Genomic DNA, 20030 nt, shown 5'->3' with positions numbered 1-20030 from the left:
TGTCACACGACTGATTGACTGATTGATTTGTGGCTGTTAAAACTGGCGTCACAAGACTGTCACGCGATAAGGCTTTTTTTCTTGCGCAGTCTAGCTTCTTTTACGACAAATATTTGCAGCAAAGTTGCAATAAACGATGTCTTATTATTATTATTATTATATTATTATTATTATTATAGCACACGATCATTGCTAACTTTAACCTGAAATAAAATCAAAAAAACTACTGAGGCTAGAGGGCTGCAATTTGGTATGTTTGATGACTGGAGGGTGGATGATCAACATACCAATTTGCAGCCCTCTAGCCTCGGTAGTTTTTATTTTATTTAAGGTTAAAGTTAGCCATAATCGCGCTTCTGGCAACGATATAGGCCAGGCCACCACCGGGCCGTGGTTAAACTTTCAAGGGCCGCGACTCATACAGCATTATACCGAGACCACCGGAAGATAGATCCATTTTCGGTGGCCTTGATTATTATACGCTGTAGCGGCTGTACAGCAAACTCGATTGCGCCGAAGAAACTACGACACATTTATTTTAACTTTTTTGTTTTTAAGTTTTTTAAAGATACAAGTAACTGCATTTGCGCAGACCATCGGCAGGAGACCTCGCTACTGAAACACCCAAAAATGCTGGCGATCAGAATGCCAGGTGTTATAATGCAGAGTCATGATAATTATTGCATATGTTAATAACGTAACAGCCAGGAAAAGTTTTACTATTATTATTATTACGATTACTATTATTATTATTACTATTATATCAGTAGTAATAGCAAGGGAACACAGGTTTAATTTTTATTATTATTATTATTATTATTATTATATTATTATTAGTAATATCAGTAGTAATAGCAAGGAACCAGGTTTAATTATTATTATTTTTATTATTATTATTATGTTATTATTATTATTATTATTATGTCGGTAGTAATAGCAAGGGAACCCAGGTTTAATTATTATTTTTATTATTATTATTATTATTATTATTATTATTATAATAATTATTATTATTATTACATAACAGTAATAGAAAAACCAGGTTTAATTATTATTACTATTATTATATCATTATATCTAAATGAACCATATTATTATTAAATTATTATTATTATTATTATTATTATTATTATTAAATAAACCAATCTTTCTGTTTTCATCTTGCTATTGTATTCTGTCATCACGCTATATTGTACTCTGTACTGTCTCCACTTGTACAGGCATTCTGACAGCCTCAGACAATCAGCTGGAAGGGCGAAAACAACACCGAACTAAACCTCCCCTATACAAACTTTCCCGCGTCATTTTAACCGCGCCAAAAAAATAAAACCGCTCCCCCCCCGGCAACCCGGACCCGTCACAAACACCGCAAATATAAAGTCCCCGGCGCATCCGTATCCGAAACAGGCCGGTTACAAACGCGGCCGGAGGATGGATGACCTTTTCACAAAGAAATCAGCGGACGGTCTTCCATGTTTGATGTTCGTCCAGAAACGGATCGATGACTGATGCGAATCGATAAGATGACGTCATCTTGTAAAACGGTTGGGGTTGACCCCTCCCACCCACACCCCTTCCCCCATTCACCCCCCCCCCACACACACACACACATACCCTCCCCCTCCCCAGAGTCAGCGAGCGAGCCTGCATACGTACATACAACCTCGATGAGTCTAAATGTTGTTCCCGCCATGCTGTTATCGATTGGGCTATATAATATATATATAGACCGTTGTGTCTTCCACTGTAATACCAGTGTATGCGAAGGCCGTTACCTAACGGACACGTAACACAATGACAGATGTAATAACGATAACTATTTATATAACGATGACCATTTATTTAAGACAATGGTTACTGTCATGTTAATGCTATAGAATTGAAAACTTCTAAAACACTAAATATTATGATTAGTGCTCTTATTATTATTACTATTATTCACAAGGAAATAAAAATGAAGAACGAAGAATGATAACCAAATGCATTTGCATGAATGTGAATTAATTACGTATGGTATACTTAAAAACATACATTATGCATTCAGACAAGAATACTTTATAATTTTTTAAGAACTCAACAAGTAAAAATGCGCCGAAGATTCTTCTGCGCAATCGAATTTTCTTTACAGCGTATAATCAAGGCCACCGAAAATAGACCTAACTTTCGGTGGTCTCAGTATAACGCTGTATGAGCCACGGCCCATGAAACTTTAGCCACGGCCCGGTGGTGGCATGGCCTATATCGTTGCCAGACGCACGATCATGGCTAACTTTAACCTTAAATAAGATAAAAACTCCTGGGGCTAGAGGGCTGCAATTTGGTATGTGTGGTGATTGGAGGGTGGATGACCAACACAACGAGCAACACTTTTTTTCGGTAAAGTTAAGACACTACGAGCAACACTTTCTTTTCGGTGAAGTTACAACACAATGAGCAACACTTTCTTTTCGGTAAAGTTACGACACAACGAGCAACACTTTCTTTTCGGTCAAGTTAAACCGCAACGATTAACACTTTCTTTTCGGTCAAGTTGCGACACAACAAGCAACACTTTTTTTTCGTAAAAACACAACGAGCAACACTTTCTTTTCGGTAGAGTCAAAACACAACAAGCAACACTTTCTTTTCGTAAGTTAAAACACGAGCAACACTTTCTTTTCGTAAAGTTAAAACACAAAGAGCAACACTTTCTTTTCGATAAAGTTAAAACACAACGGACAACACTCTCTTTTCGGTAAATTACAACACAACGAGCAACATTTTTTTTTTTTTATAAAGTTAAAACACAACGAGCAACATTTTTTTTTTTTTATAAACGTTTTTTTTTTTATAAAGTTACAACACAACGAGGGACATTTTTTTGGTATAGTTAAATCACGAGAAACATTTTTATGGTATAGTTAAAGAGCAACTTTTTTTTAATAAAGTTACAAAACTACGAGCAACATTTTCTTTCTTTCGGTAAAATTAAAACACACCGATCGACATTTTCTCCGTCTGATAAAGTTAAAACACAACGAGAGAGAGAGAGAGAGAGAGAGAGAGAGAGAGAGAGAGAGAGTTGTGACAGCCCGAAGGATGTCCTCTGTCTTTTATCATCTCAGAACCACCTTCCGGTGATAAGGTTTTTTTTTTATATAAAAATAAACGAATGAAGCCTTTTCAGCCCAATCGGTTTCGTACACGAAGGCTGCTCGCCACCGTAAGGTCTGCTTCAGAGGGTATTAAATGCCCCTCTAACGGGGCCACAATGGGGTAGGCCTGAAACAAATCTTCCAGAGATTCCACACTGCAAAAGCAAATCAACTGACTACCGAATTTGCATAGGCCTACAGGCCAGAAAATCAGACCAGGTACTAAAAATACGGGAGATAGATAGGCCTACTTTTGTGACTTCGTTTGCCGTTTATAATTTACATACCTATCCATCGATAACAAACAAGTAAAATATGCGCCGAAGTTTCTTCGGCGCAATCGAGTTTTCTGTGCAGCCGCTACAGCGTATAATCAAGGCCACCGAAAGTAGATCTATCTTTCGGTGGTCTCGGTATAATGCTATATGAGCCGCGGCACATGAAACTTTAACCACGGACCGGTGGTGGCCTGGCCTAATCGTTGCCAGGCGCACGATTAAAGCTAACTTTAACTTTAAATAAAATAAAAACTACTGAGGTTAGAGGGCTGTAATTTGATATGTCTGATGATTGGAGGGTGGATGATCAACATACCAATTTGCAGCCTTCTAGCCTCAATAGTTTTTAAGATCTGAGGGCGGACAGAAAAAGTGCGGACGGACAGACAAAGCCGGCACAATAGTTTTCTTTTACAGAAAACTAAAATCGGTATCAATGACAGTTCAAGGTCCCAAAATGGTAACGAGAAACACTCCGTATAACCATTCATGTATAAATACACATGGGATGCATGTATACGCGTCCGTATACATACGTACAGACACGAAATACGTATATTCATATTCTGAGACTCCTTAACACCTCGGTGAATAGACCTAGTCAGCAGTCGTGTCTGAGCCAGGTTAAAATCCAGTCTAATTAGGCTTACAGTAGTACACAGAAAATGATGAGTGTCGAATACTTAACACTGCTGTGTAATTTTAAAGGCGCAATACCAATTAGCCTATGATAATTACAAAGCTAATTCATCCCTCACTCATAATTAAGTGGAAGCATTTTGGGGAAAAGGAGGAATTAAAAACATGATAATAATAATAATAATAATAATAATAATAATAATAATAATAATATAATAATAATCTTTCTTGACCAGTCTCAACATGATGGCGTATGCATTTATGTATGATCCATGTGATATCTACCTGAAAAAAATGTAATAGGCCTAGGTAATTTTTAGACCTAAAAAATCTGAAAAATGTAATAGGCCTAGGTTGTTGCTTCGACCTATAAGAATCTGAAAAATATAACAGGCCTAGGTGATTTTGAGACCTATAAAAAATCTGAAAAATGTAACAAGCCTAGGTGATTTTTAGACCTATAAAAATCTGAAAAATGTTTATAGGCCTAGGCGATTTTCAGACCTGCATAAAAATCTGGAAAACGTGATAGGCCCAGGTGATATTTTACCTATAAAAATCTGAAAAATACTATACGCCTGGGAGATATCTCGACCTATAAAAAATCTGAAAAATTCGATAGGCCTTGGTGATTTTTCGACCTATAAAAAAGCCTGAAAAATCTGAAAAGCGTAATAAGCCTAGGTGGTTTTTCGACCTACAAAAAAAAAAAAAGTGATTGAGAAACATAATCTACATAAACCCTACGACCTATCCCAAAAATCTTAAAATAAACCCCCCTAAAAAACCTAAAAAGAACCCCAAACTTCACATGAAGAAATTGCTGTCTCCAAATCCCACATCTCACAATTTCAAGCTTAGGCCTACTTCGAATGGGCTCTCCGTCACCATCCTCTCACATCGAGTCGAAGCCTGGTAACCATGGCAACAAGAAAGAGAGATTGGCATCTTGCGCTCGTCTCATGAAGACGACATCAAAAGCTACAATGAGATTTTCGTTCTTACGTCACGCTGGATCGATGTGACAAGCCTCCTTCCTACATGTAAGTTGCTATTGGGTCGATGTGATAGGCCTACAAGGAGGTTGCTATTTGATTGAGCTGGTCTTTTGCAGACACGGACTCTTGCTCCAAAGAGCAGTGAGGATGTAGGCAAGTACAGGCTAGATTCTTTAAATCTGGGGAAAAATTGTTATCACGTAAAATGGTATGAATGTTATTAAAATTATTTTTACGTACATTATCTTTTCGGGTCGAAGACCGGGTGGAATTAGAAAAATAAATAGACATAGGCCTAAGTAACAATTGCATTAACAAAATATATTTAATTGTTAAAAAAAGAGGAAGAATGATCGCTAATTACCGTCCCCCCCAAAAATAGGGACGATTCTGAACCCTAATAATCCGTTTATCAAGGTTAAAAATCCTCGGAGCGACTCACGAAATAACCAGTACCGATATAATTAACTCTTCCGACTCAGTGACATCGTTAGACAAGTAGATCTGCCGTTTAAATGGAAGACTCCAATTAACTGGTGAATGAGCCGAGTTTCTTTCGAAATGATTATATTTCCGACTTTTTTTTTTTTTTCTGTAAAAGAAAACTACTGAGATGGAGGTGGCCTTCTCTGTCCGCCCTCAGATCTTAAAAACTACTGAGGCTAGAGGGCTGCAAATTGCTATGTAGACCCTACAATCACCAAGCATACCAAATTGCAGCCCCATAGCCTCAGTACTTTTCATTTTATTAAAGGTTAAAGTTAGCCATAATCGTGCTTCTGGCAACGATATAGGACATGCCACCACCGGGTCGTGGTTAAAGTTTCATGGGACCATATTTAGGTGCGACATAAGACGGCAATTGCACAGCCACAAATTTCAACCTGTAAATAATTCTTGCAGAGAACCGCAACGAAAATACAAGGCAAATGACAGCCACATTCATCCAGCAACAGCTGAATCGTTTAAATATACTAAATACAAGCTCTGCAAACAGACGTGTATTGATGCATGGAATGGAACAAAGAATTTAGGCCTAAGACCAAGCGCTGGGACCTACGAGTAGAAATGTTTGAAAGGCGTAACAGGAGGAAAACCTCGCAGCCGCACTATGAAACTGTTAGGAGAAGGTTGAGGAAAGTAGGATGGAAGAAAGAGAATAAGAACGGAGGTACAGTAAAAGGAATGAAAGGGGTTTCAGCAAGGGGCCTAAGAAAGGGAACTGCAAAGAACCTTAAGTAATGCCTACATTGCACAGCATGAGGTGCAATGATTGCACTACCCCCCCCCCCAACCTCACCCTACGGGGTGCATAGATTGATAGTTAAAATTAAGTAGCAAGCATATGACGCATTTGTGGCGAGGAATCCAAAATTGCAAGCCGGTAATGAGCTCCGTGTACCTGCATTAATCAATCAATAACTTGTTAGGTGACAAGCGTCCTTCCTCTCTCTCTCTCTCTCTCTCTCTCTCTCTCTCAAAGGCGGCTGAAACTTGATGAACGGGGCATGTGGAAATGCTGCTTTATTTTTTTTTAATTAACACGGGGTCGTTGACCTTCTTCGTTGTGACGCCAGTGTGTATAAACTAATAAAAGACTAATAATCGATTCAAGGAAATGTACCATAGTCTATTAACTTATCTATTCAGTGAAATTTCTCTATTTACTGGAATATAAAACCTTAGGCCTAAGGCCAAGCGCTGGGACCTATGAGGTCATTCAGTGCTGAAAGTAATGTTGAAACAATTAGGAGAGAATGGGAAGTGGGAAGGAAGAAAGAGAAAATGAACGGAAGCACAGTAAAAGAAATGAAAGGGGTTCAGCTATGGCCCGAAGGGACGCTGCAGAGGAGGAGTTTTGGTAAAACCAACAGCTTTCTCACAATATAAACACACGTGACAATTTTACATACCACCTTTAATAATGTCCTATAAGACGATAAGTTATTATCTTGAATACCTCCATTTTGACCTCGTGAGCAATATATATATATATATATATATATATATATATATATATATATATATATATATATATATATATATATATATATATATATATATATATATATATATATATATATATATTAGGTGACAGGTAAGACAGGTTGAAAGGAGAATGAGGGGAGTTAGCAGATTTTATACTTATCAAGGAAATAGTTCATTTGCTTCGTTGATCACTAAGGTATGTTCCCCGAACACCTGCATTTTTATTTTACCCCTAATGACCACTCCCCCCGTCCACAATCCAACCACCAACTGAGCTGGAGTGAAGCGATTAACTCAGAACTTTAAAAATGAATGATACATTACAGGAAAATCTTTTCAAATATTTCCATCACAAAAAGAAGGCTACACTGGAATTTCAATATGACGGTCAACTCATTTCATTACGCCTATGCACAAAGAACCCTGAACCTGGGCTCGCACCCCCTGGAAAAAATGATGCATAGGCCTACCGGTAGAAGAAGGTGTACACTACGGCGATAATACCAGAATTATTGACCTGTAACAAGAACAAAAACATCTGATGGATGGCATACGTCCGTCCGGAGGTATGGCAATTAGTCCTACTATGGATGTTCTAGCGTGCTAAAAAAAATTATTGAGAAATTACACACAGACAAATCATGATAGCATTTATATAAAATTATCAATTTCATGGTTCCCCTAGGATGACAGTTTTTGCTATATTAAACAGTTTTCATTGATGCGCAAAGCAGAGGAATGATACAACATCAATTATCGTTTTCTCCAAACACATCCAATTGGATGCGCCACGCTGAAGTCACGGATATCAGTGAATTTATTATTAGAAGAATATTCTTACACATCCTTAGTCCCGTGCTTCTTAATGTCACAGCTATCAGTGACCTTTGAGAAGCTGACACTTCACATTTCAATAAATAATCAAACAGGGGCGAAGACACATCCATCTTTCATATATAATAATATCCGGTTTCATTTTTCATATCACAATGTTAGTGTCTCTTTCCAGACCGGCAATGCCCATTACAAATCTCAAAAGAAAGAAAAATTTAACTAATAAATAACCAATGGCCCTTTCTTTTCCCGCCAAAATTTTTTTTTTTTCAGTTTCAAAACTGCCAACTGCTGTTGCCTATTGCATTTGAGAAAATCAGTTACATTTTTTTTTACCAAATCCCACAAAAAATCTGGCTTCATTTCCCGGCAAATATCATCATCTGTATCAGTTTCCACAAAAATCAATGTCTATTGCAAGTTCCGCAAAAATATCATCGGCTATTTCAGTTCCCGCTATACTTCATCAACGCTAGTTCAAATCCTGTCGACAATCGTCAATGAATAGTTCATATAATGGTTCCCTAATTTTTTTTTTTTATTTCAGCTCCCCCCCTAAAATAAAACCGTCATTCCATCAACCTTCAATTTAAATGCCTCCCAAAACCTTCAAAGCTTATTTCCATCTCCCAACAAAAGGGCAGTTCCCACTATACTTCATCAACGTCAGTTAAAATCCTGTTGACAATCATTAAAATGAATAGTTCATATAATGGTTCCCTAAAAATTTTTATTACAGCTCCCCCACCCCCAAAAAAAAAGTCATTCCATCAACCTTCAAAGCTTATTTCCATCTCCCAACAAAAGGAAAAAAGAAAAAATTCTATAGTATTAACCAAATTCTTCAGCTCCATACAGCCTAGACTGTAACCAGTGTCTCCCCGTCAAGAGTTCCCACTGCGAGGTTTTCCTCCTGTTACCCCTTTCAAACCGTCTTACTGCAAATTTCCTTTTCAGCGCTGAATGACCTCATAAGTCGCATCGCTTGGCCTTTGGCTTAAATTCTATATTCTCTCTCTCTCTCTCTCCGTAGCGTCCATCAGCTCAACGTTCGCACTAAAACTGCAATTATCATCATATTAATATCTGTAGGGAAGCACTAACTCTAACTACAGTACTAACTTTCAAATGGCACCGTACTTGGATTTGTTCCTGAATGAGAACAGAATAGGAAAAAAGGTATAGGCCTAATTGGATATGCTAGACCGATAAGTATGGAGGATAGACCCTAACAAACAAATGAGAAGTACTACACAAAAGCCATGGTCTCGATCTGGTTTGGTGGTCATAATAATAATAATAATAATAATAATAATAATAATAATAATAATAATAATAATAATAATACCCAGTGTTACTGAATATCCCAGGCGTCGATTACTAACTTGATTCTCAAGTGGTGTAGTAAAGAGTATTGAGAATATTAATCAACTTTTCTCTGGACAAATTAATGACAGACTCGTTCCGGTAGCAAGGCTGAGGCGACATGAAGTGTTAATTTTGGAAATTGTGCGTCACAAGTTCATCAAACCAATCGATAAACGAATGTGGGCCTGAAGGTAGTTGACATAGAGACTAGATTAAAACACTTCCATTTAGTTTGTCGTAAAAAAACCTTAAACAGTAAGAGAGTAACGCAAGCGTAGACCTATACGTCTAAGCAATTACGAAAAATGACATACCTACATATTAAACGAAAACTAAAAAAAATAAGGAAACTAATTAGCATGACGAGTGGACATTACAAAACCGAATTCATCAGGGTCCGAGGAAGGGTAGGGGTGTAAGTGGGGGCCGGGGGCGTTACAAATCCTCAGTGAGCAGACTGGGGTGTGAATTGGAAACAAGTTTGGCCCGCCTGAATATCGGAGTCACAATGGGGAGCCGAGTGAAAACCGTTACGTCAACTGAATGTCGAAATGAGCCATGCAACAACCTATTACTGACAGCAGTTCTCCGCACATACCAGCACAAGGCTAAAAATGATTCATGGGAATTACGGGGGTGATAAATACCATTCGCAAAAAAAAAAAAAAAAAAAAAAAAAAAAGGTTCTTGGGAATTAGGCCTATGGGGATGATTCGCGTATGTGTGTGAGATTGAGAGTTATGACAAGCGCGCATACTTGTGGCAAGATTTTAAAAAAACTTAATTTCTACAGACCCAGTGAACTATGACAGGCGACTGAGAGAGAGAGAGAGAGAGAGAGAGAGAGAGAGAGAGAGAGAGGCTCTACGGTAAGGGCGCATACCTGTGACTAAATGAAAAATAATCAATTATATACTACAAAGACCCGGTGACAATAACCCGCGTCTGAGAGAGACAGAGAGAGAGAGAGAGAGAGAGAGAGAGAGAGAGAGAAAGTAATATTTTTAAGAGCTGAAATCTTCCCGATTCACCGGTACTGCTCATCAAATCGAATGTTCAACAGTAGCCAACGTTACAGAGCCTTCAACAGCAATCTAACATTACAGAACCTTCAACAGTAATCTTAGCATTACAAAACCCTGCACTCTCCTTTCTATCTGATAACTGCGGAGCGACCAGTGATAACGTCTTTATCTAAATCCCATAAGAGCTTATATCATTACGCCTCAAGGATGTATGACGCAAATTGAAGAGGCCGAGGGGGGGCCACGTCTTGAGTTAATAATAATAATTATTACAATTAACTGGAACGTAATGACTACCATGAATTGGAACGTGAACGTATCGATGAAGAGCTTAGGAACCGCCTGCCAGATTAATAATAATAATAATAATAATAATAATAATAATAATAATAATAATAATAATAAAATCCTTCGCTTAATCAGACAAGGGCGACTTAGTACCTTAATGAAGCTAAGCTGACTTCCGGCAAGAAATATAACACGAATGTCATTTTTCGTTTAACTTTTCATAAATCATTGTAATTTTTTATACATTTTCATAAATTTGCAAGGTCTCAGAAGTCGGCAACACAACTGTCATATGTTCTAGTACTCTAGTACAACTTAACAGTTTGATATAATGTCAAGAGATTGTGACTTAAATATATATATAATAAAAGTAGCGAGTCAAAAACTGACCGTTAAAAAAGGCATTTCCAAACACGCCTTCACTCTCACGTCGAAGGCAACGAGAGCGTGACTCGAAAAACACACACAATAAAAACTCTCGCATTACACCACAAACACACAACTAAATACGCACAGAAACAGCCCACATACGCCAACAAACACACACACACACATTAACACTAGTGTAACGAAACTTACACTCATACACCTGGTCAACACACTAAACGATACAGGGAGAAAGGAAAAGAGAAGAAGAAAATAAAAAAAAAAGAAAACTCGTATCTCAACGTCTTCTGCCTTACCTTACCTTCCATAAACGCAGCAGAGGTCGCCGGGGATTAGAAGGCGAACGGTCGACGTAAATCCACTGTCGTCGACTTCGGAACGAAATAAATCCAAAACGGTAATCAACGGAACCCCGGCAGGAGGAGCACGCCCGACACACACGTCAACACGACAAGCCACGATACGGCACTGACTCGCGCCTGCGTGATTTTACCCCAAACAAGAACGGCCGCGCCATCTGTCGCCTCCCGCCGCAAGCCTCCGGAGCCATCACGCAAGTCTTGCTCGCGCGCGCCCGCCCGCACGCCCGCCCGCCTGACAGCTGAGCTAACTCGGTCTTCTTTTTGGATTTTAAAAAATTACTGCAGCTTATTATTCGCTTCGTTTCTCCATTCTGGCGTTTTCTATCTTATTCTGCGGTTGTCCGTTTCATTTCTAAATTTCGCGGTAGATTGTGATCGACAGCAGCAAATGTTATTCTTCTTCTTCTTCTTCTTCTTCTCTGCTTAGTCGCATCTCTGTACGGGATCGAAAGCAGCAATTGTTATTCTCCCTCTTCTTCTTCTCTGCTTAGTCACGTTTCTATACGGGATCGACAGCTGCAAGTGTTATTCTCATTCTTCTCTACTTAGTTACATTTCTATACGGGATCCGACGACAACAGCAATTGTTATTCTCCTTCTTTGCTTAGTCACATTTCTATACGGGATCGACGGGTGCAATTGTTATTCTCATTCTTCTTTACTGCATAGTTACATTTCTGTACGGGATCGACAGTAGCAATTGTTATTCTCCTTCTTCTTCTTCTTCTTCTCTATTTAGTCACATTTCTATACGGGATCGACAGCGGCAACTGGCCATTTCATTTCTGCAATCGAACGCTCTTCGTTGTCTGCTGACCATCTCAGTTTTGGAGTGAACGTTCTTCGACAGCTGCAGTTATTAATTTTATTTACATAAACGTTTATCTTCTGGCAAGTTTCTTTGCATACACATCTGCTGCAATTATGCATTTCAAATTTGCAGTCGAGCGTTGCATTATCAAATCTGCTGGGATGTCCATTCGATTTATGCCTGTTATCAAACGTCAATTTCATTTCCGCGTGTGGATGTCCATCGATATCTTCTTTGATTGTGTGATGTAGTCTTCCATTTCATTCTGTAACCGAGCGTTTATATGATAATAAATCTGCTGCACTGTTGCTTCCGTTTATGCAAATGAACGTTCAAATGTCTCGTAAATACGTTCATACGGCTAGAATCGCGATGCAATGCTCTCTGAATATAAACTATAGTTAAACAAACGGTACTAGACTAAAGGAATTTTTCAAAAAATAAACGACACAAGGAAATAAAAAAAAATTGAATGTTAAAAACAGCTGTTAGCTAACAGGTAAAATGTGCACTATTCGTGGTATATTAAGACTTCTCTAATGAAGACACTCTACCATAAATGGATTGATTAAATAATAAAGAAATGATGCTAAACATTTACAACATACAGTTTAATTCATTGGTCAATTATTATTCAACTCGTTCATTAATTATAATTTTAAGTAATTAGTAGAAAGGCACCATAAACAATTGTCTCATCCTCCAATATTTCACCGTCACTTATAGCACTTATTATTTTTAACGGTTTTTTTTATAATTCAATTCAGTCCTCTTCCGTTCCTCCCTAGACTATGGCGCCACCTGGAATATCAAACATACATTGTCATATGAGCTGCAGCGTTCTCGAAAGCACATTTCAAACTGATAACCTTTTCAAGTAGTTAGGATAATCATATTTTGTTTTTCTTGCTTTTTTTCCCCTCTGACGCTCTTCTGCGACATTTAAAAATAACGGCTGATATCCACGATTAAGCTGCCACATCCGAAAGGCGGTCTTGTCAAGATGTTATTTAGACGCACTGGCCTTTTCGAATGACCAGTCAAGATTTCGACATCCTGTGGGAGTTAAATCAGGTTTTGCTGTTGTTGTTTTTGTTGTTGATCTAGAGCTCCGTGTCAAAGCAGTCCAATAATCTTTTATTCTGTTATGTTAGACGACTAGTGATACACACACATCAGCCTATTTCCCGTTTGGAACAAGTGGCGCTAGGACACAGCAACCACTCCCACCCACAAGGTTTCTCAGCACGTTTCTGCGGATGTAGGCAGCTGCTACGCCCACGCCCATTTCTTGACCCAAGAAGAGGCTGGTACCAACTCAGCCGAAGTGATTGGTGGGCAATGATTCAGGCATAAACCACGGACGTAGCCAACGCTTTTCTTTCTTGTTCTATTTCCTCAATCGGGCGCTCCATTCTGTGTCAGTCTTCCGCATAAATTCATGGTCCTTTGGCTTATTTCAAAAGAATAAATACTTGTGACGCCAAATAACCTCAATCAGTCAAGCATTAGAATGCATGCTCATTATGCTTGACCATAACGAATGTGTAAACAAACCTTTCTACACAAACGAAAGCAATGTAGTGGAAATTGAAAGAACTTCATGGATACTTTTCTTAAATTTATCATGGGTCTATGATTTCATTTTTTTTAATTCTCAAGAACTTTGTGAATTCATTTAATTAGTTTTAAGAGCTTCATTCGTTTTTTTAATTTACAAGGCTTTATGAAATCCCTTTATAATTTTAAAAGGATCTACGAATCCTCTCCCTCCATTTTTTTCTAATTTACATGGCTTTATGAATTCCAGTTATAAATTTTACAAGGCTCTGTGAATTCTTTCATAAATTTATTAATCTTTCTGAATTTAATCTTCTAATCTCTAAATCTTCAATCCCCTCTTTTAATTCACGTAGCTCTTCGGTGCGTTAGATTTATAGACCTATACTGATCATTCTTTTCGAAAATTGCAAAGTTTTATGATTCTTTTCGAAATATGAAAACTGTTTGAAAGCTTTTTTATTCACTTTAGATTTATGAAATCTCTTCTAAGCTTACAAAAGCTTCCTTTTTTTTCATTTCAAAATTTTGTAAAATCTATTTTAAAAATGTCTATAAATGCTTCCTGATATGTGGGAGTCATCTGAAAAAATTGGTGCTTTTCTGTAACAGCCCGTGACATAGAAGAAAATTATTTAAAAAGAGATTTATACAGTGATGAATAACGGCTGACAGTAAGCAATTTTTATTTATATATATACAACCTGCTAAAAGAAAATACAAGCGATTTAAAAAAAGAAAGTAAGAGCTGCTCTTAAATTATTGTTAGGAGGAGCCGTTACAACGTTACGGCTATAGAATTACTACTAATATTGCTTCAGGACATATCGGAGCATCCTCCAGTTTTAATCCTAAACCGAACAAACAGTAGGTTGCTTTCAGCTTTGTATTTTAATCCTACCGTAGGATAGACGTATATAATAGGTGTAACGTAGTATATCTAGACGTATCCTATAGGCTAGGCTAGGAAAAAGTAACTCGGGTAAACCTATGCAATGTTTAAAGTCAGCCATTGTAATATCCACTCCAGTCGCTCCGCGTTTACGCCCTTTTGGTTATGGCCGGGATTAATCCGCTGTACGTGTGAGGGATACACTGGGATACCATCCTTGGACCATTTATTGAATTAAGGATTCGTTACCTAAGGTATTTCTGTAGTGGGTATCCTAGAGGGCATTTGCTGTATCGTACGTATCCAAACTTACCTTTACCTAACCTAACCTAGGATGACGTGCCCTAAATCTGACCCGGGTGGGGGGGCTTCGCTTCCCCTGGACCCCCCCAAGTAATTTGTGACCCCTACTCTGCATAGTATCCCAGATCCTCCTCTACCTAACCTAACTTTGGACGTCATGCCCTAAACCTGGCCCCCGGGGGGACGGCTTTGCTTCCCTACGAATCCCCCCCAAACAAGCCGTGACCCCTTACTCTGCATTCTGATCACTTGCCTAAAGTGATCTTGCATATCCTAGTTTCTAGTAGCAAAGGCTACTAGGCTATCTTACTGTGAGTTGAATGGATGGGCGACTGACTTCCCTCTCTCCTTTTTTGTCTGAACCGTCAATTTATGTAGTTATGGGATTTTCCTCACTTACCCGTCTGCCACTAATTAACCACCTTGTTACCAAGCTTCAACGACCATTTCAAGTTCATGCTGAAGAATACTCCTGGTTTGTATACCTGCGATAAGTACAAATTAGTTTTAAAATTGGTATTTAAAGTGTACAAATAATTTAAGCTCCTCTATCTTATTGATAGAATAACTGTGTTAAAATTAGAGACTGACTGCTTCTGCTGTACTAGTAGTGAAGTTAGCTATAAATGATTTTCTCTGTTAAAATAACTTTAATTTGACTAATAGTGATGTTAGCTGTGATTGATTTTCTGTATTAAAAAAAAACTTAAATTTGACCAATAGTGATATTAGTTGTAAATGATTTGCTGTATTAAAAAAACTTTAATTTTACTAACAACATTGTTAGCTGTAAATGATTTGCCTTATTGAAAAACACTTTAGTTTTACTAATAGTGATGTTAGTTGTAAATGATTTGTTGTATTTAAAAAACTAATCTTTTTTCTTGTAAACAGAACAGTGTATGAGCTGATGAGCTGCAGTAATGGTCCGCAACGAGGATAAAGTCGGAACTTTGGAAGATGAAGCAGTGAAGAGACGTCAGAGGCTCTTGGCCCTAAAGAAACGAAGAAATAAAGGCAGTGATCCAGGTGATGGAGAGTCTCAGGAGAAAACGGAAGGCCAGGAAGAAGAGGATGAATCTCTTCCACCGACACAAGTTCTATTTAGGTAAGAGTCATTTACTATCAAAGGTAAACTTTCATGTAAATTACTGTGTCAGATGTGATTAATGAGATTTGAGTCAAATTTTTTCATATAGAATATTATACAATCTGCGTGAAATGTATGTGCACCTAACAGTATTCTTATTTAATAACATATTTGCTATTAGTGAAAAAAACATAAGTTTATGAAAGAAAGGAGGCTTTGTTTCCAAAATAAAACAATGAACTGTAGGAAAAGGACCTTAACATATTGATGTATCTTTTCCTGTAAGTTCCCATGTTTAATTCTCATGTACTTAGTCCTTGATCTTTCGTGAATGTCAAGATTATGCTGTAATGAAGCAATCCCTTTTGGCAAATTGTAACCACAGTGTGTTCCTTTGTCTAGAAGTGGAATTTCAGAAATCTTTGATTCTTAATTCTATTGTGCTGTACAATTTTAAGGAGTAGATATCAAATTTTCAAGTGTTTTCTTTTCTCTCTATTCTGTTATAGAACGTTGTCTATTGCCAATTCATGACACATCAGTTATTTTCACAGATTTTTTAAACATTTGTAACTCGAAACAAATTCTTTAACCAGAAAGAAAATGTATAGTACTGTACCATAATTCCAAAATGACAAGAGCTATTAGCTATGTTCCCTCTAAAGAATTATGGACGTAAGGCTGATCAACGCTTCATATCTACCATAATATCCAAGGAACTAGTGTGAATGACTAGGGTCATTCCTCATGTGTTGGCCAGTTGTTAGATCACAATATCATCTGCCTTTCATTTAATAAGTATCATTCTAAGTTATTTTTTTTAATGTGATTCCCATGAGTGCATAGTTGATATTCCAGTAATGTTTTGATATTTATTGAAAGGATATGCTTTAATCTTATAGGTTTTAACCATGCAAAATAGGCCAGACATTGATGGGTAATGAGTTACGCTAGAATAGGGTTGACAAAAGTATAATCAAAGGTGAATATAAAATGTAGTAGTACTGCACAGTATTATGTATGCCATACTTGAAAAAATGCTGAATAGAATAACAATCGAAAGCCTCAGTAGTGTATATTAATGACTTATTTATACCATCTTGGTAGATTTGGGACTTATTTCTTATGTCTTCCATCTTGTACTTATGTCTGCTTGATTCTTCCTTTTAGAAAGTTTGTTATTGGATTGAGAGATGTTCATGACCACAGTTGAAACTGATGCATATGTCTTTAGTACTAGTGGTACTAGTGAATGTTTGCCTTGGAATTTGAGGTTTTTATGCATATGATCTGATTCATTTGCAACAGAACATTCATTCATTATGAACTCCCTGCTTAGGAACCATAGACTTCCTGTGGTACAGTAACATTGTACAGTAATGTGCTTTTTGGAGGGGTTTATTTTGCTGTTACTTAATGATGGCAATGAGGATATCGTTTCCCAAAAGTTTAAACAAGCCACACATCAGTGATAATATTTCTAAATTCAAAATTTAACATTAGGTTGCAAAGCATTAATGAATATAATATACTGTTGGAGTTAGTGAATGATGATGCTGGAATTGTTTCAAAAGAAAGTTGTAAACAAGTTTTGTTTGTATTTCAGGAATTATAAGCCAAAGTCTGATAATCTAGAAGAGGCCGTCTTGCCATCAGTTGAACCCGCTGATGTGGAAAACTTGGTTCGAGAACAGATCGAAGATGGAGAAAGCCAAGGAAGAAGTCCAGGTCTGTAATTTGTTAAGCTGATGCCTTCAGTTTACTGGTAATCAGAAAGACAAACACTTTTCTTAGTTTTTAGTTTACCACCAATTGTATATTTCAATCCATGTGTTTTGAAATTGTAGTATCATTGATAATTTATATTATATGAGGAATATATAATACTGTAGGTATATTTATTTTTATAGTTATCAAAGGTCTTTGCATAATATACAACATGAAGTAAAAACAAGTCTGGGAAAATGTTTGTAAAATTTGCAGACTTTAAGGAAAAAAGTAAATGAGAAAAGCAGAGGAGCAAAATCCTTAAAGTCAGTAAAAATTATTAATTAAAAAACAAATAGTTTACTTGTAAGGGAGGCAAAAATATAAACAGTGAGAGGTACGTACACATGCATTTAAGTGTACAAACCTTTTTTGTGTTTAGTTATGCAAAACAGAACAGTAGATTGAAGGAGGTACTCCACATCGGGTGGTATTGCTTGCAATATGCCTTGTGTGGTGCACTGTAGACACCACTGAAGGTTCCATGCAGCATCTATTTTGACCCCAGCTGCCATTAAGCTTTCCAATATGTCGTTTGCTTGCTTCAGTTTTCACCTTCCATAGGAACAAATACTCGGAATGAACCTGTTGGTGCTTAGAAATGTTACTTAGTGGTTTGGTATTCTATATTAACTTTACAGTAGAATCCCCATTCAACATTATCATGCAAGTTATGAACTGAATTGCACGAAGCAAGATGTGAAAGAAATATCAGTACTGTAATTTCATCACTTAACTTCTGAATTGTGGTAAAGCTTATGTAAAGTGATTATGATGATGAGATATTCCTAAGATCTTAAGCTTGAAGCAAATATTGTATTTCTTTGTCTGGTTCTCTGGTATTTTGAATGGATTTCAAGATTGTTGTTATAGCTAATAATTTTTTTTTTTTTCCTACCCTTAAACCCCAGTTTCCCCTCTGTGGTGCCCCTACATGTTAGGGGAATGAATGTAGGTTAAGATGCAACAGTTAAGGTCTGTGTTGATTCATGCCTGAAACCAGAAATAAGCTAATAAATGGTTATCACTCACACTATACACTCCTAAACAAGCAAAACCATATTGGAGATATGTCTGTCATAACCTGTGGCCAGTAGATTTAGAGATTTTGTTTATTAAGTGGTTATTGTTTTGCACTTATCAATTTGAATAGATTCAGTAACTGCAAAACCCTAAATATTTTTCGTACTTTCAGGTTGAGATCAGCAATTTGGCTCCCAAAAAGATAACTTTTGATTTAAAACGAGGTATTCAAACTCAGCTTGACAAACTGGAGCGGAGGACTGATAAGGCGATTGCAGAACTCATTAGACAGAGATTGAAGGAAGGCAAACAGCAGGATTTCTTGATCGCAGTCAATGCTGGAGCCCAAGTTAATCGGAGAGCTGGGTTTGATTCTGACGAAGATTAGACTTACAGTATTTCCTGTGAAAAATGTTAAATTGCAAAATTATTGCTTATAACCATATACTGTATTAGGAACATTTTTATACAATACTAAAATTTGTAAGCTAAGGATTTTTGTGTATATTATATTAGACTAGATTGGAAAACTGAAAAATTTTATTACTTCTCAATATATATCATTTTGTCTTAGGACCTTCTCTTCTTCAAATGTTCCATCCTTATTAAAACTGTTTCATCACATTAGCATTGCATACAGTTTATGTGTTCCTGCATAAATCACTGAAGGTTACGAGCATATAATGTACAGTAAGTGGCAGTTTTTTAAGTAAACAGCTTGCAGGAATTTGCTCTAAGCCCTAAGGAACATTAAATATTTTAAATTTCCTGACACATCATGATCGAACCCTGGTCTCTCAAATGGAAAGCAAGGGTGCTACAAACTGACCCACAGAGTCCTGGGTTCGATCACAAGGTAAGTCAGAAATTTGTTATACAGCTGATTGTGTGCTGATTATTTCTGTTAAATATTTTCACATAACACTCCTGATACTTCTAGCCAAAAGCCATTTGTAAATAAGATTTATTCATGTCTTGGCTTGAGTCCTATAAACAATTTCACATGTACATGCCAATACCCAAGGCACAGTAGCATGCCCAAGAGAGTATTTTCCAGAGAGCGAAAGCAGTAGTGCCTCAGGGATATCCTTTATTAAGACAGTGATAGAGGAAACATCCAATTAAAGGCACCCACCAGATGAAGCGTCAAAACAGCTACTTAAGTTCATTCTTATGAGTTAGTTCCGTAAAGAATGAGTTAGTTCAGTAACACCAGTGACCGAGTTACATTTGGCTCTCCGTAGGGTTTGTTCTTAAATGAGAGGGGAAGTTAGATTAAGCT

The 20030-nt window shown here is 37.2% G+C and overlaps 2 protein-coding genes across 5 annotated transcripts in view; one reads left to right on the top strand and one right to left on the bottom strand.

Moving 5' to 3' along the window:
* numb (NUMB endocytic adaptor protein) overlaps positions 1-11438 on the bottom strand; it is a 180303-nt gene extending 168865 nt beyond the window's left edge. The window contains exon 1 of one of the 4 annotated variants that reach the window (XM_067131553.1): positions 11237-11438. In XM_067131553.1, coding sequence (XP_066987654.1) covers positions 11237-11248 — 12 coding nt within the window. In that variant the 5' untranslated portion in view covers positions 11249-11438. The remainder of the gene's footprint in view (positions 1-11236) is intronic. The other 3 variants (XM_067131555.1, XM_067131557.1, XM_067131558.1) reach the window with 3 other exon arrangements.
* Positions 11439-14429: 2991 nt separating this feature from the next.
* Positions 14430-19321, top strand: LOC136854950 (coiled-coil domain-containing protein 12). Its single transcript, XM_067131545.1, is given in 5 exon segments — positions 14430-14540; positions 15763-15976; positions 17565-17666; positions 17668-17686; positions 18921-19321. Coding segments are annotated over 4 exon segments (522 nt in total). The 5' UTR covers positions 14430-14540; positions 15763-15791; the 3' UTR covers positions 19137-19321.
* Positions 19322-20030: the final 709 nt, after the last annotated feature.

This window comes from Macrobrachium rosenbergii, chromosome 30, assembly GCF_040412425.1.
Source record: "Macrobrachium rosenbergii isolate ZJJX-2024 chromosome 30, ASM4041242v1, whole genome shotgun sequence".
NCBI lineage: Eukaryota > Metazoa > Arthropoda > Malacostraca > Decapoda > Palaemonidae > Macrobrachium > Macrobrachium rosenbergii.
The sequence above is the reverse complement of the archived record's forward strand: the minus strand, read 5'-3'. Positions and strand labels throughout refer to the sequence as shown.